The 17,781-nt window shown below is 38.5% G+C and overlaps 1 protein-coding gene across 14 annotated transcripts in view; it reads left to right on the top strand.

Annotated features, from left to right (window-relative positions):
- Positions 1–14,135, top strand: part of LOC131363056 (microtubule-associated protein 4) — a 65,764-nt gene extending 51,629 nt beyond the window's left edge. For 8 of the 14 annotated variants that reach the window (XM_058412067.1, XM_058408013.1, XM_058407342.1 and 5 more), the window contains 9 exons: positions 304–546; positions 1,106–1,238; positions 1,423–1,482; positions 2,625–2,923; positions 3,615–3,686; positions 6,124–6,216; positions 6,894–6,975; positions 7,063–7,175; positions 10,976–14,135. In XM_058412067.1, the coding sequence (XP_058268050.1) occupies positions 304–546; positions 1,106–1,238; positions 1,423–1,482; positions 2,625–2,923; positions 3,615–3,686; positions 6,124–6,216; positions 6,894–6,975; positions 7,063–7,175; positions 10,976–11,221 (1,341 nt within the window). In that variant the 3' untranslated portion in view covers positions 11,222–14,135. The other 6 variants (XM_058410351.1, XM_058409496.1, XM_058413646.1 and 3 more) reach the window with 6 other exon arrangements.
- The last annotated feature ends 3,646 nt before the right edge of the window (positions 14,136–17,781 follow it).

Genomic DNA, 17,781 nt, shown 5'->3' with positions numbered 1-17,781 from the left:
CATTTTTGTGTCATCACCATTGGCTTGTTCTTTTAGTGGCTGATCAGGTCAAGCTGGTTATTATTCAGCAAGAAAAAATATTAATCTGTGCTTTTCCAAAAACAATAAAGCTCCAGTCTAAATGTAAGCAAATAACCCTAGTTATTAAAATCCAAACAATTTAACATAATAAGTTACACTACAGGATCCATCACGTGCCGTACACTCCTCCAGCTGCTTGTGTCCTGCTGCCATTATTTGTCCTTTTATGCTTTTGTTACTCCTTTGCTTTCCATTTTTTGGGTTTGCTGTCCATCCATGCAGCCTGCTACCACGACAACCAAACCGAGCATGGCCAAAACCCGGCCAAGCAGTGTGTCCAGTGCTGCGACCGCTCCTAAGCGCTCAACCCCAGCCCCTACCTCCACAACTACCACCTCTGCTACCCTCAGCAAAAAAGCACCCGTGCCCAAGGCACCCACACCCACGGCTGGCACCAAGCGCCCTGCTTCGGCTGCCAGTCGTCTCCCTACCACATCCACAGTCCCCAGTGAGGTCAAGCCTAAGGTAAGTCCCTGAGTTTTATCTTAGAGAGTTACAAAATTACACTTTTGAAGACTTCTACCCTACTTCCAGAACTCATGACCCTTCTGCTTGCATGGTTGATGTGTTTGTGGTTCATTTGCAATGTTCATCCATTACACATCTGCTAAAATGACTGTCATATTGTTTATGCTTATAATACAGTACATACATGTCATAATATACAGCACCTGCAGTGTCCCCAAGTTTGGTTCCTGTTCCTTATGAGTACTCTTGTAATTATAAAAAAAAATCTAAATATGTAGGTTACATGCTGCTAGAAGTAAATGTACAGTATAATGGGGATTTTTTTTGCAATAGTCTTTTAAGTAAGGAACCTCACTCATAGTGACTACTAAAGACCTTTATAAAGGAAGTAGATATTTTGAAATTTAACCTTGTGTAGTCATTCCCTGTAGAGCAAGGTTCTTATAAAGTACTAATAAATGCAGCTCCTGGGTTGTATACTCCTACAGAAACCCCATATCATTCTAAATAAGTGTCAAACTCTAGCTTAGCTGCAGTGTTTTTGCTTCTTTTTCAGACAGCCACAGAGTCATCAGTGCCAAAGTCCCATGCTGCTCCATCCCGGTCCGCAGCCTCCAAGAATGGTACAGCTACCACAGCAATGAGCAAAACCACCACATCCAGTGCCGCCACAGCACGGCGCTCTCTGGGTGAGTCTACCACACATGCTGAAGTAGTGGAGTTCAGAAATAAAACAAGTCTCTTTCTGATTATTTCCAGAATGCACTGAAAGTTTATCATGGCAGTTTGCTAAGTATAAGGACACTAAGAATCGTTCGTTTTGATCATCCAAAACGAAATGATTGACACATGGCATGAATTTGTTATATGCAGCTACAAAGACTGAGAACAAAACAGGGGAGGAGAAGAAACCAAGCACTCTGAAGACCACAGGTACAGAATCATGCATTTTAATTACAGTGTTGTAACTCCAGCAGGCAGAGGCAGGCATGAATGTCAAGGATATTTACATAAATTAAAGATTTTCTCAGATATGTAGTTTCTATTAGTGATTGTAACCTGCATTGAGTTGCAAGGTTCAGGACACTTATATATCATCATAATAGAACACTTTTGACCTTAATCTGGTCTGGATTTTTTATGCAGTAGCAGAATTGTAGCAGTAGCAGAATTGAGTGCATTGCTCATTTGCAAAACCTATTTTGAAAAGCATTTGAGAAGTGGTTTGCATATTCACTTCATGGTCAGAAATCTATGAGCACCTGAACATACAGCTATAAGTGGTTCTTCCTCAAAGTGTTGCTACAAAGCTGGAAGCATACTATAGCATTAAGATTTCCTTTCACTGGAATGTTTGGGCTGGGATATGTTACCGCATAACAATGCTTCTGTGCACAAAGCGCAGTCCATAAGGACCAATGGTTTAGCAAGGTTGGAGTGGAAGAACTCAACTGATCACATAGACTGACCTCAACCCCGCTAAACACTGAATTGAAACGGAGACTAAATGCCAGGTCTTCTCGTAGAAAACATCAGTGCCTCGCCAATCTCATGTGGCTGAATGGCCACAGCATCATTTCAAAAGCTAGTGGAAAGCCATCCCAGAAGAGACTGTTAGCAAATGGGAACTAAATATACTTCCCATTTGTCTGAAATAGATTATTCAAGAAGCAAATATGGGTGTGATGAGCAGGTGTCCACAAACCTTTGGCTATATAAAGTGTATCTGAATGTACTCCAATTAATTTAGTATTTCCTCTTATAAGATTAAATTACACCAAATATATGATTATTAAGTCATTTGAAGCTTAAAATGGTTTAATAAAAGTTTAATAAAGTTTATTTCTAAAAAGAAGCAAAGTTATTGACATTTAATGCATGTTCACTGGGTAAAAGTATCAGAAATGTTCAATAATTGTACCCCTATTCAAGATATTTGCACTTGTTAAGATAATATATATATATTTAAGTATATCCTATATAGTGAGTTACAGTGTTTTTTGCTTACACCCTTAACCCTCTTGTCTGTTGCTCCCTTATTCCTAATATTGCTTCCTGTTTGTTCACAACCACAGACCCCAGCAAACCCAAATCTGCAACTGCCAGACCATCCACCATTACCAGTAGTACCACAGCCCGCACCCGTACCACTAAACCTACCACAACCACTAACAACACAACCAGCACAGTGCCAGAAAGAAAGCCTCCTGTACCCCGTGCCCCTAGAGCCAGCTCCACTACCACTTCAACTACAGCTAGTACCACCACCAGAACCAGTACCCGCCCAGCAACAGCTCCAGCCCCCGATGTTAAAAATGTCCGCTCCAAGATTGGCTCCACAGACAACATGAAACACCAGCCCGGAGGAGGCAAGGTGAGGAGATAGGACTAAAATACACACCTTAATTTTATACCACACAGAGTTTTGCTTTAAGCCTGGTTTCTTTTATTCAGTTTGCTCCACTTTTAATAGCATACTTGGGTTTATCCTTTGCTGCATGTTCTGTGTCTTCACCTTGAAAGCATTATCCAGTATCCAGCATCTCTTTGTTACAGTGCTAATTGTTCTTGTTTACTCTTTTTCACTGCAAGCATAGTTACATCTTCAAACTAATCAAAAATTCATTTATTCTGTTTTCTCCATCTGTAATGACATTTCCTTTTCTTAGCTTTCATCCTATTAATACTTTTCCTGGCTGAGGTTTCTCCTTGGACTTCATGAAACAATGCTTGTCACTGTACCCTGTAATACTTGCTAAGCATGCAACGTCTGTCACCGGTAGTGTAACTATGATGCACAATTCATTGTAATATCAACAATACTGTAAAATTTGTGAAAAAATCATGAAATTTCACTTCACAGTATGTTGAGTTAAACAACAAAGGCATGAAGTATCTATCACATTTCCCTTTCTTGGTCTTCACTTTTTTTTTTTTTAATCATGTAGTTAAGGTTTTTGTTTTGCACTGTTCTGTGATTTATTGTTCAAAAGACCAGAATCAACAGGGCTAATTGTTGTGGTGTGAGTAACTTACCTCTAGGGGATTTGGGGTTGTTTCCCCAGGTCACAGTTTCTCAAAGCAAGACGGATGCTCTGGCTCAGGGCTCCCTCTCCAAAGAGACCAGCCAGGGCAAAGTGAGTTCACCCCATCTTCCATACCCCACCTGCTGTTACTTTTTATTTTTTTGTTCTGCTTTGTTTCTCCAGGAGTCTTTGTTCTTTTATGGTGTCCAAGCTTGATCTAGTCATGATACCTCATCATTACTCCATATACTTCTCTCTTCTTTCACCCATAAATAAAAATGGCTGTTTATTTTTGAATAAAACATTTTTAATGAAAGACTTTTATATTTAAATATTAGGCATAGCACTTGTCTTTGAGATCTGTCTGTCTGTCTGTCTGTCTGTCTGTCTATCTATGTATCTGTCTGTCTATCTATCTATCTAGACAGATATGTAAATGTTTTTATTTACTTATCTAGGCTTTCTTCAGAAATCATATTCCGGTAAAAGTAGTCAATCTGCCTTTAAAAAATGCTTTTACAAAGTTTAATTTCCTTTCATTATTCCATTCAGGAAAGTATGTAGTTGTCAAAATTTTCCAGTCTGACAGGAGGTTTCCAGGTTGCCAATGTAACATAAGACAAATGTGTTGCCAATGTTACATGATTCTGAAATGAAGATGTTGGCTCTTGCTGGAGTGAATACTAACCAAAATTCTCACAAAACTCACTAGGTTTCCATTCAAACTGTGGTGTGGTCCTTTTTGTGGATTTGTGTGTGTGTGTGTGTATAAATGCTTGTTGAGTGGCCAATCGATGCTACTGAAAATACTAATCAATTATTTAATAGTAAAGAGCATGAAGCTAAGCTAAGCAAGTTCTTGTAATTCTACATACTACCCAGAATCCTAGGGGAGTGACCTATACAAAAAAAAAAATGTCTGCGACATGTCTGGTAGTTATTTTTTTTTGTTTTTTTTTATAAGATAAGATATGCATGGTGACAGGTTCTGCTGCTTATTGAGAACTGGTACTGAGCTATTAGTTGTTCTTGATAGTATGAAAAGCACACTTTCCTACCTGTTTCTTCAGCCTCGATAAGTTCCATTGAGCTTTGTTAATATACCGTGTGTTTGATGGTAATATGAAGTCTGCAGTCCAACATGTACACATAGCCTTTTTGTTTCATGGAGCCACTTTATTCCATGTTAACAGAATTTTACAAACGGTTATTTAACGGTGTAACTGATTTTGTGTTCGGCTCAAAGATGAACATATTCACTGATTGATCTACACTACCAGTCAAAAGTTTGGACACACCTTCTAATTCCATGGTCTTTCCTGATGTTTATTTCTTTCTACATTGTAAAACAATGCTGAAGGCGGCCGAAATACACAATAATCTCGTTTGAACAGTTGATATTGAGATATGTCTGCTACTGATGCTCTGTAAAGCCTTCATAACGGCTCTAATCTGAGGTGCTGTTAATTGGTGATTTCTGAGGCTGGTCACTCTAAATGAATTTCTCCTCTGCAGCAGAGGTCAGTTTTGGTCTTGCTTTCCTGGGATGGTCTTCATGTGAGCCAGTTTCATCATGGTGCTTGATGGGTTTTGCAAATGCACTTGACAATACTGTTCTTGCAAGAACTATTCCAGAACACCTGACCTTCGTGTCTTAAAATAACAACTGACTGTTTTTTGTTGTCATTACATATGGATTACTTAAGTCCATGTGTGTTATTTCATAGTTTTGAAATCTCCAGTATTGTTCTAGAATGTAGAAAAGAAATCCCTAAACAAAAAACACTGAATTGAAGTGTCATTTTATTTCAGCAGTTTTCCCAGATTATAGCTAGATTTGTTTATCAATCAACATCAATAATTTAAGCAGGTTTCATTGATTTTATGCCACACAAGATGGTTTCTGAAAGATTTATTTTAAAGCCTTTATAATTTATGGAAAATCCTGTAAACGTATTCAGGAAAATGTGTATGAAACTGACAGGATGAAGCAGAAATTTAGTTGGAGTTAGAAAACACTGAGGTATGCACCTCATTGGGACATTCACAGGACATCGTTTTCCTTATTTTTTTTCTTTCTGCTGTGTATAAATTAAATTTTGGCAAATGATATGAGGAGGGTGATCATTTTACATTAATTTTCTTTTGTCCACATGTGGTCAAGTATATCGTTTTATATGATGTTTATTTGTTTTAGGTGAATTGTTTGACTATACATTGTAATATGGACATTATCAAGCAATAAGTTTAATCTCTTGTGCCACAACATTTATTTATGGTATAAAAATAAAAGGGGGGCGTGGCGGTTGTAACTGTATAGGTGCCATCATGGTCCTAACTGGTGGTGCTACTTAAAACACAGCATGGCATGTACACTCTAGTTAAATGTAGTTGCTAGCCTGATGAATATCTTCATCAGCTTGTGTAGCACTTCGCATTGAATCCTTCTGAGCTTGTAGATGCTTCATCTTTCGCTCTTTTCCTGTCTTCCTCTTACCTGGTTACCCCTTATGTCCTTCTGCCCTTTGCCCGCCATGCTGTGTTGTAGGTTCAGATAGTCTCCAAAAAGGTGGACTACAGCCATGTTACATCTCGCTTGGGTTCCAAGGACAATATCAAGCATGTCCCTGGTGGTGGGAATGTAAGTACTGTCTCTGCATGTGGTGAGGCTGAATTCAACAAAACAGTGCTACTCTTCCAAATAGAACATCGACAAGTCACATGAGGATAAATATGTAATCGTTTTTCTGATCCCGTTTTTTTTTTTTTTCTTTCTTTTCTTTTCTTTTCCCATGCACATGCTAAAAAGAATTTTTGCTTAACTGCTACCTTTTAAGCCAGTTCTCAGTAACAGCAGAAGTTGAATTGCATTTCCTGCTCAAGGTTACTTCCTTTATTTTAAATTATTGTATTGTTAATCATGGGGTAAATGATTTTTCCCTTTCTTTTATACTTTGCTAAGTTTCTCACATGTTGTCTGGCTGCAGCTTTCTTTTCCTTTAGCTCTTTGAGATTTATTGCTTCTTATAACGATGTTGAACTTGTCAGTGGGCATAGAGATACATGCATATTTAAAAAAAACAAAAACAAAAAAAAAACCAATAGTTAGTAATTATGATTACTTTTCTTAGTATGTCTTATACATCTTTTGTATTTTGAAGTGAGTGGCATGCCAGCCTGTGTTGATTTAACTGCACTGCATGTGGAATATGCACTTTGTAAACAAGGCAACAGAAGGCTGATGGTATCTTTATCAATACAGAACAGTGTAACCATGTATATGCTGCAAATATAGGACTTAGTTTAATGTATTTACAGGTCCAGATTCTCAATAGGAAGGTTGATCTGAGTAAAGTGACTTCAAAGTGTGGTTCAAGGGTCAATATCAAGCATAAGCCAGGTAAGGCTTTAGAACTGGTTCTGGTTTGGATCCAAACATTCGTTAATAGCAATTTTGAGTTATCATGGATGTTAATGTTTCTCGCAGGAGGTGGAGATATAAAGATTGAGTCTCACAAAGTGAACTTCAAAGACAAAGCCCAGTCTAAGGTGGGCTCCTTGGACAATGTCAGCCATTCACCTGGAGGGGGGAATATTAAGGTAAGTTTATGAACAAGAGAAATTAGTGTGATGTAGTGTTTGCTGAACTATATCTTACCATTTTGCATCTGTGCTGCAGGAAGTGAGATGAGAGTTTAAAATTTCTGCATGGGATTGACTGAACATTATAATATAAGCACCACATGAAATAACTTAATTCCAGTCACACAGGGATGCAACAGATTCAGATTCAATTCAATTTTCTAGAACATCTTAGGGGCCACCTGCAAAAATGTCCTTATCAATTACTTCTCCAAACTCCTCGCATGTTGATAACACTATGTAACAAATTTTGACTTTTTTCTTGTTCCTGGGAAATAAGTGTTATTTCCCCATTCTTTGTAACCTAAGTTAAGAGAAAAAACCCATCTTAGCCATGAAAGTTTTGAGGTTTTCGTTCTCTTAAAAGCCCAAACTACAAGGGGCTTAATGGCTATTTTTTTAATCATTTTCCGTCAAGAATAATTGAAAAATGTCATTCACTACCCAGGAACAAAATTCGTGTTACATAGTGTAATTTAACTTATGCAACTGCCTTTGCTCGACTCCCTCTGACTTTCCTATACCCTAGTTATTTCTAGAGTCCTATGTGAGCATTTCATGGAAGGCCTTCTTCTTGAACTTTACTTCATTCTGTCACCACTGGAGTCCACCAGCACAATAATAATAATAATAATAATATTAGTGCCTGCTCCAAGAACGCTGAATACTCTGAACTTCTTTTTGGTGCATAAGCACAGACAACAGCCAGAGGTTTTTTTTTTTTTTTTCCTGAGATTGGAAATCTCTTGGATGCAACTTTCTTGTCCACTGGGAACAACTGCAAGGCCAAGAATCAAGAAGTTTGGTACCAGAGCATTTACTGTTTGCGGACATAAAGCCAACTCGGTCTTGTCCATACCATTCCATCTCTCACATTAACTCAGGCTATTTCTTATACCACCAGCAAAATTCCTCATTCCCAAATCCAGTTTCCTTTTCTAGGGTCTGGTTTGTCTAAGACTGCCTGTCATATACCTGCTGTTCAACAGGCACTGGGCAAAATCCCAATGCCAAATTTTGTATGTGGTGAGCCTGACTGGGTTATGTGTGTGGCCTGGTCACTAGAAACACATCTGAGTAAACTGGTTGTAAATTATTTGTCCGATATATAAGAGAAGCAGCTTGTTAACAATTTCGATTTCAAAAAGGCTAAAATAGCAGTGCCTAAATTGTTGATATGTTGTCTATAAAGCTGCAAGATGAATGTGAAAAGGTGATTTGAGTATGAGAAAGGAGTTATAGAAATGTGACTGTTTTTTGACTTTATTATTATCATTAGTAGTAGTAGTCTCAGAAATATGTGCAAAATGTATTATTCTGTCTTCTGTCCTTTAAGATTTTAGTCACAGTCCATTGTATATCATTTATTCTTTAACATATCTCCCCCCCCCCATTTTGTTTTTATGTGTTACTACATCATTGCTCAATACTCATTGTAAGTGCATTATGGTGGGTATGTCTGTTTAGTAAATAATAATTTAAACTTAATACATTATCACTACCTTTAAAACCTAATGGGCATCTTTCTAGAGTCTGGTCCAGAGAAGCTGAGAAACAAATTACAATCAATATATGTATTTTTTGTTTGTAGAAGGTAAAGGAAGGGTGTCATTAAGTATTCTTCTTTTCAAATGCTCTCACTTCAGTTACTTTGATATGGTCAGTTTTGTGCTTTGCTTGCTTCAACCCACCTGACTCATGGGCTAGTGATAAAGGCCTTAATGAATTGAATCAGGTGTGATGGGGCAGGGAAAACAGTTCAGTGCAAGACGACGCTCTTAAAGAACTGAATTTCAGTATCAAGGATTTTAGTAACAAAGGTGGGTTAATAAAAGCCTCCAACCAACAACCAGCTTATTTATTGGTCGTGATGTCACCTTACCCCTCAGCCTATGGTCACCCATGTCTGCATGAAAATCTCCATGGCTGTACTCATCATTTATACATCTTCATCTCCACAAAATCATTTACATAATATACAGTCCTTATTTAAGACATTACAGCAGTCAGAAATTATGAACTATTACTAGAATGTTTTTTTTTAAACATTGTAGTATACTGTATATACCTACAGTGTATTTTGATAATATTGTATAAATATAAAATTAAATGTAGTTATAAGCATATTATTTCATAACATTACCATTACATGCTGCCCTACTATAAACATTGTTGCACAATGTAGCACAAGATTTTATTTTGGTTTATTTTCCAATATATAATACATCATTAAAGAATTTTTAGTGAATCATATAATTCCCCACATTTATACAAATAATGATCCACGCATTTCATTTCAGTCAGAATTGGTTGGCTGCATGTGCATGGACCTTGTCTCTTTATTATTTTGTGGTACAATGTAGGTTATATTCATAGTATACATTTTATCAGCTTGCAGTCTTTCAAATGTGATTTTGCGTTGAAATATTTTTTTTTTTACTTTTTTAATAATTTAATATTTTGTTAATATTCTTTTTTTTTTTCCTTATAGTACCTTGTTTTGGGCAATGTTTTCTGTTATTTTCACTTTGTTTGCTTCCAATCCATGCACCATCCCAAATACCTGAACACATCTTTAGTCTTTCTCAGAAGGGATCACAAGTCCATATCCACAACATCTCCATCTGTCCTATTGACACGCTGCTGTGTGTTTCTAGGCTGAGGGGCAACAGGAGACAGTTGAGGGCACAGGGGCTACCTCTAGTGGCTCAGCCGGCCCAGCCCAGGAGAATGGGCTGAAGGAAGGCACTGCATGTGGGGGCGAGGCACTCCGGGACCCCCAGGGCCTGGATTCTCTCATCCCTGAAACAAGTAAGTTTGTGTGTCATCCCGCTCTAGTCACAAGGCCTGCTCCAGCCCTCTCTCCCTCGGAAGCAGCCGTCATACATCAGGCTTAAATACCATAAGATCCTCCAATCAGGTGTATTTACAAGCCTGACTTAAATGTTTTGAGTTCAGAAATGATTTCACTGCTGACAAGTGAAACTGAGTTTATTGCTATGCTCATTGCTAATCATCATGTTTTAGGGATTATTATTATTTTATTATATTATTTATTATTAACCCTACGGGATCCACATGCTCAGTCTTGTTCCTTGGGTTCTTTCTACTTGTCCATCCATCGTAGGGTGTTTGCCTCTCTGCTACTCTTGGTTTGCTTACTCTGGGATATAGTTTACAATATTCATAGTTGTCATAGATATATTTCAAAATTAACATTCCCAAGTAGACCCAAAATTAACAACCCTAGAAGAAAAGAAAATACCACCAGACTTTTTTTTTTTTTTTTTTTTTTTTTAGGAAATTTCTGCATTTTATAACTCTTAGAAATTATTTGTTTGTTTGTTTGTTTTTTACCTGGGAATTAGAATACAATTTCAAACATGACATATTCTCTATTACTATTATATTCTATATATTCTATTGTATTGTGGAGAAAATTAGACAAAGTATAATAATTCACATTCATTTTCATTTTATATTTTGTTATACTTCATGATTGTGTTGATTTTGTTTTGTTTGCTTTTGTGGGGGGAGGTGGGGAGAAGGATTGTCTCTCTATAATCTCTCCCTGACCACAAAATCATTTTGATTTCTTATTTTTCAGGCATCTAATTCTGCTTTTTACTGTCGCCTTATCATTTCATTTCCAAACACCTCCTGTCCACCTTTTCTTCCTACCTTCCTCTCCTTTGTGTATCCAACTCTTTTTTTTTTTTTTTTTCTTTCTGTTTTTCTCCCAATCCTCCTTGTTGCAGATTGAATCTTTCAAGCTCAACTTCCGCGAAAACGCACGCTCTCGCACGGACCACGGCGCCGACATTATCACCTGGCCCGTCGTGGGTGACAGCCCTGCCCACCTCCATCCGCTCCGCAACAGCGTCTCATTCAACGACTCGTTGGTGACAGCCCGCTTGCCTCGCTCCTCCACCACCCCTGCCCTCCTCTCAGCCTCTCAAGACCAAGAGGGTGACACTGTCTCTCTCAACACACTCCTCACATGACTTCCCCCACCACCATCTGTTAACTCTCATAACCTCGCCCCATGGCTATACTGTTTCCGTCTGAGTATTCAGTCTGGCAATTAGTAGGTGAAAAATGAATTTGGTGGAATCTATTCACCGGCCCTTTCTTAGCTGTTTAACTTGTATTCATACGCAGTTTATTCATCATCTTCACTAGTAGGCTCTGTCCTGTGTGTTTTTTGTTTTTTTGTTTTTTTTCCTGGAAAGTTTGGTCTTATTCAGTGCTGCAGTCTTAGAATTGATCTGATTTCCCATAATGTAGTCATCTGAAGATACATGGCCTGCATTCTTGTGTTTACACAACTCCCTTTAGAAACGTTGGACCATAGTGTCGTATTGCGCCTCTATGTCAGCATGCGGGGCTGTCATGTGATCCTAATAAGCATCGACTACCCTGCTTCAGTATCTTCAAGTCTCATAACCAACTTGCTTTCACTGTTTTTCAAGGAAACTCACATTTAACATATGTAGTCGGTCTCACCTGTAGGTTTGAACTAAACTGCTCTAAAATTGTGTTTCGTGATGTTTTTGAGTAAATACTGTGGCTACAAGCTGTATGTATGTTTGATTTTTCATTTCCTGTATACTCGGATGTTTGATTGTGTCATCTGTTTCCTTTTAGTAAAGCAATACAGCAGTCTTTGCGTATAGGACATTAACTACGTCTTGAAACAAACATACACAAAAGGTACCGCTTAGAATCTCAAACATAGCTTTACACGTCTCAGAAAGTGTTCCCGCTCAGCGGGTGATGAGGCCGGCAGAGTTATTAGAACAATGAATGTGAGGAAGGAAATGGGTATGAATTTATTGGATGTTACATGAAGTGTGAATTAAGTGCAATTGAAATGAAGTTATTGATCATGTACCACAGTTTGATGCTGGTGCTGTGCCTAGACATTGGTTTGAGATGAAAAGAGGAGAAAAAAGCAGCTCATTTGTGCTGCTTGACCTAATTTTTTAGGAGGGAGTCTGAATCAGTAATTACTTTTGGAAAGATACAGAGGCACTTAGAATGTCAATCTGACACAAAGCATTTTGTTGGGCTAGATCAGTTATTGCCTTTAATGGAATTTAGTTGACCTGTAAATGTCCTTATATGTAGTTCCAGTTCCACTTACACATGGTTTTGGCATGTAAAAGCAAAGCTTGCCAGCATAACATTTATTAGTCACTGAAGAATTATTTGACAGTCCCATGTATGTTCCGAAAGCATGTTGGAGACAGCAGTTATGTTAGCTTATTTCTCTTGTAGCATTTAATCTTAGTCACCTCTGAATAGCCTTTTTAATGTGGTCAAAGTCATGCGTCCCACTTAGAAAACCTTACATGTCACAGAGTTGTTGTTTTTTTTTTTTTTGGGGTCCCTTACAGTGGAGAAAGGAACATAATTTTGCAAGGAAAATCATGGTGTTAAATGCAGTGCATTTTTGCCTTATGTTTTAGCAGTGAAGTGAGCTCCAAAACACTACAATCAAATGAATTCAGATATTAGTTAAATACCCTTTTATTAGCACAAATTACCTTCATACGGTTGAAGGTTTTGAGCACTATTATCAAATCACAGATCATTCAAATCCACACTGAGATTTTTATCTCGGTAATAATCGATCAATCAAAGTGCCACTGATGAGAAAATCGGGGGTGGGGTGGGAGGGGGGTTGATTATTTTGATTCATGGGCAATAATTCTTATTTATGTAATAGTGATTTTGAAGAACGAGAGGTTTGTAGATATTTGTATTTGAACTATGATGTGCAGCTTTTAAATGCTCCGAGTATGGGTTTCGTTGACTTTATTTTTTAACCTTCAGCTAGGTAAATAAAATGTGGTCAATTTAAAGTCGCTTCCCTGTATGCAATATTCTTTTTCTTTCTTTTTTTTTGTGACATGCAGTGTAGTCTGCTTTTTCATTTAACAGCTATTGTTTCTCATTAACTAGCACACCACTATATGTAAATATATATTTATACACTCAATATTGGCGCTGGAAGAAAAAGTTGGAAAATAAAGGAAACATTAATCATGTTATAAAAGAATGTCAAGTAAAGCTTTGGTGTGTTGTTAAGAAGTGCGCTTGTCATTATCTTTATTCATTATCATTATTATCATTATTAATATTATTATTATTATTATTATTATTATTTAACTGCCTTTTTCTGAGAAAAGGGCTGACATGAAAGAATGTTTTGTATTTGCATTTCTCAATTACTGCCATTGCTTTGGTATGCTGGTTGTGGCTTTAGGTAGTGTGTTACTCCTGCATATTAGACTGACATTTACAAACTGTTATTATGGAAGCCGATGAGTTTCACATAGTACTTGTCCCGTTATGTTCTAGTCTTAAAATATGAGGAGCACAAGGTCATGTGTGGGTATGATGTTCATAGAGTATCAAAAATGTCAGAAAAGGTTTTTGATTTAAACTGGTTTATTGAATCTAGCTGCCCTAATAAGGCAGTGTGATCAGTGATTGAAATTGGTTTAATTTGGATGTACCAGCTTGAGTACTTATCACAGAGCCACAAACCTGAAGCATACTACCCTCGTTCAAGTTATATTGAGGCTTCAGCATACAACCGCAATCTTAAAAACTTTTTTTTTGGTTCGAATTACCCGTATGTAAGAGTAAGATGCCCCAAAACATGCTTCAGCTAAAATATTGTACTAACATAAAACATACTAAGAGCATGAAGAACAATTGGGATGTGTATGGTAGCATTGTCATGTGCATACAATGTCTTTTGCAGGTTTTCTTCCACCCCACCCCTCTCCCCCATTCATTTTGAAATTCAGTTTTTTTTTTCTGGTTTGAAAGAAGTGTTAATTGTGGTCAATTGTTAACTAGTGATGTGATAATTAAACATTAAATAAAATAATGTGTTTAAAAATATTGCAAACATGTATTATGAAGTGTGTTTATTTTCTTGATGCTGAATATTGACTGCATTGTTCTTTTAGGTTAATGCAATTAAAAATATGTAGATGTAAACTGAGGAAAGGATCAGAGAATCTAAGAAAGGGAAGAGGACCGGGCAAGGAGGCAGGCTCAGGTGAAAATGCAGTAACGTGTGTTGGTCAACAAAAAGCAAAGGTTAGTCATGAATACAGTTGAAGCGGTCACTTATTTTTATTATTGTCTTAAAGATATTGATGCACTTTAGAGTCTGTCCATAAATATAAATACATTTGTGAGTAATTTTTCAAATGTGAGAATTTCCATGTAAAACAATATTTAACACTTATCAAAAAAAACAAAAAAACAGATAAACGTCTGATACAGTGCAAAATGCACAATATCGGTGAGTTTTGCAGTAATTTTGAAAAACCTCTAATTGTATTTGAGAGTGCATTTAGGTTTTTGTCCAGCAGGTGGTGTTATATTACTGAGTCAGTGCTTGGCCACAAACTTTTACGGCTGTAAAAATTGGACTTTTAGGCCTTTATCATCCCAGTGTTGGGATTATATAAATATAATATAAAAATTATATATATATATATATATATATATAAAAAAAAAAGACAGGACACCCTTGCTGCATTGTAAGGGTGTTGCATTCAGCTTAACTATACTTTTTCTAGTTGGGAGGCTGGGAATTACAAGTCAGGTGAATGCAGCACAAGTTGAAAATAGTTTTTTTTAAAAAAAGAGAGAAAGAGCAGGCATAACAAATTGCACTTAAATGTAGAAAGGCATTGTGCAGTGCAGTAATCTTGCAACAGCCAACCTGCTTGATGATCTGCTGGAGAAGCTGTGTGATGGCTTGCTGTGTCGGCCAGGTATCCATTCCTCAGCTTTGGAACGTCAAAAGTAATGAGAGAATGCAGAAGCACGGCAAGTGGGCGGGAGTCTGTGCAAGCCTAAAAAACAAAAGCAAGCCAGCCAGCTCTTCCATCCGTCCTGCTCTTTAATGTCTATTTCTTGGATTACATCCCACTCCAGCAGACTACATGGCATGGGTTTAGAGTCTGCTGTGTCTTTGTTTTCATGGAGATGTGGCTTAGCAACAGAGTTCCTGATGCTTCCATTCAGCTAGATGGGCTCACCTCATTTCATACTGACAAAAATGCAGCCGTGTCTCATGTTGTGCCCACTGATTGGCACATATTCATGGCGACTGAAACTGATGAAGAGACTGTGAAATACGTGGTATCCGTGACCATCTACGTCAGCAAGTTCGTCCATGATGTGACTGTTTCCATGACCATCAACACACTATCCGATCAGAAAGGGTCCACTCATCTGCAAGATTGTCACTCAGGTGGCCGGCAGGTAATCAGATGTGTTAGATGGACTAGACACTTTAAGTGAAACTGGCATTGGGAATATGCAATGTTAGTTTGCTGGCAAAGAATGTATGAGAGAAGTTATCAAAGAGGATGATGGCCAGATTTACCTGGAAAACCCAGATGAGCCTTCAAAAGTTGTGTGGCAGCATCTGGAAGAATCTCTACCAATAGACAATTTTACTTCCATCTCAAAAATGATTTCTTCTGTGTACTGAGTGAGGTCAGAGACATTGAGTTTCAATGGAAAGTGTTCAGGTCTGTAAGCTTAAGGCTAACTGTAAGAAGTTGTGCCTGGTAAGGCAGAACATGTTGGTGGACACCAGTGGTGAGGGAAGCAGTCATGGTCATGAAGAGCTTCTGAGTAATGTTTATAGAGGACTATCCAGATTCAATTGAAAGGCATAGCAATGAAGGACTGCAGCAAAAACAAAAGAGAAGGCATGGAAAGAGTTAATAGGGGAAGTTCATTACACCATCTCAGTGCCAGAACAGAAAAAATCTTGAAATATACCTACCTCACATTTGAAACATGGGAGGAAAAGTTTAGTTGATTGTCCATGGTTACCCCAAGGTTGTGAGTAGTGGCTGAAGGGAAGGTCAGAAAGTTGTGCAGGGATAGCACTAGATCCTGGGGATGAATCACCAGGGATGACCAGCAGTTCAGTTTTGCTTAGGTTGAGTTTCAGCTGATAAGATCATCCACGATATGTCTACCAGACATGCTGAGATCTGAGCAGAAGCTGTGGTATCTGAGGGCCGGAAGGAGAAGATAAGTTGAGTGTCATCAGCATAGCAGTGGTAAGAGAACCCATGTGAGGATATAACTTTGCCAAGAGAGTTAGTTGTAAAGGGAGAACAGGAGAGGATCAAGTACTGAGCTATGTGGGACACTAGTAGAGAGTGCGTGGAACAGATGTCAATCCCCTCCACGTTACCTGATATGAGCGGCTATCCAGGCAGGAAGCAAACCATTCCCATGTTCCATGAATACCAAGACTCCTGAGAGTCTGGAGCTCTGACTGTGGTTGACACCACATTGATGACTGTGGTGATGAAAGGCAAGAGGTCTTACAAGATCTGCTGCTGCTGTGGTTGAGAGATGGAACAATGAAGGGGTAGGGGAGATCTGGCTATGTAATGTAGGCATAGTCAGGGCAGAAATTAAGGTCTGGCAATCTTCTCATTGTAAAAGGAGGTGAAGTCTTCAGCAGTCAGGGAGGATGGAGCAGGTGGAGCCAAAAGGTTGAGTAGTAAAGAGAAGATGTGGAGTTTGCAACAGTCTTGTGCAGAAGCTTCAAGCCTTTCCTTGTAGAAGGCAGTCTTGGCAGAAGTCATGTCTGAAGAGAATTTGGACAGGGGCGCACGATAAGAGGCAAGTTGTCAAGTTCTGCATCAAGAACTGCGTCAAGTTGTGATTTCTCTCTCTCTGTTGATTGTAGTTTTCTCAGATTGCTGCACAGCACATCTGACAGCCAAGCAGCAGGACAAGAAGCCTTCCAGGGTTTGGTAGACAGAGGGCAGAGGAGGTCCATAATTGAGGAAAGAGAGGAGAGAAAAGTGTGAGTCCAAGGGTAGGGAGGAAAAGGATTCAGGGTCAGGAAGAGATGAAAGAACGCAGGAAGCTACAGAGGAAGGCGAGATAGAGTGGAGGTTAAGCAAGAGATGCTGGAATTTAGTTTTAGGTAGTATAGAGATAGTGGTGGTTAAGGATACCAGGTGCTGATCAGAGATGTGAAGTGGGGTCATGCCTGTAGTTGGGGAAGGATGAGTAAAGACCAGATCATGTGTTCTCCCTTGTGTGTCAGAGGGCAATTGTTCAATGTCAGGGAGAATGAATTTAGAAGAGTCAGAACCCAAGAAGACTGAAGCTGGTCAGAGGGGTTGGTTAAAGTCTCCAAGGACTGTCAGAGGGGTGCTGTCAGAAGGTAAAGCACTGAGGAGTGTTTCCAGGGGCAGAAGCATTACCTGACAATTGCCTGACAAATCTTGTTGCAATTATAGAGGAATCGCACACTTGACCCTCCCAGGAAAAGTCTGTGTCAGGTTTCTGAAGAGGACACTGTCATGAACCTGTGACTCAGGAACAAAGTAGATTCTGCTCAGGATGTGAAAAAGTTGGCTAGCTCTTTCCAGTGGCACAGATTTGTGAAAGGGTCATAGGGTCACATTTTCCCCATTAAAAATTAAACGAACCTCTTGACCAATATCTGCCCGATTTTATGCATTATCTATAGTCACATGGCTGATTG

Source organism: Hemibagrus wyckioides, linkage group LG01 (assembly GCF_019097595.1).
Source record: "Hemibagrus wyckioides isolate EC202008001 linkage group LG01, SWU_Hwy_1.0, whole genome shotgun sequence".
Taxonomy (NCBI): domain Eukaryota; kingdom Metazoa; phylum Chordata; class Actinopteri; order Siluriformes; family Bagridae; genus Hemibagrus; species Hemibagrus wyckioides.
The sequence above is the reverse complement of the archived record's forward strand: the minus strand, read 5'-3'. Positions and strand labels throughout refer to the sequence as shown.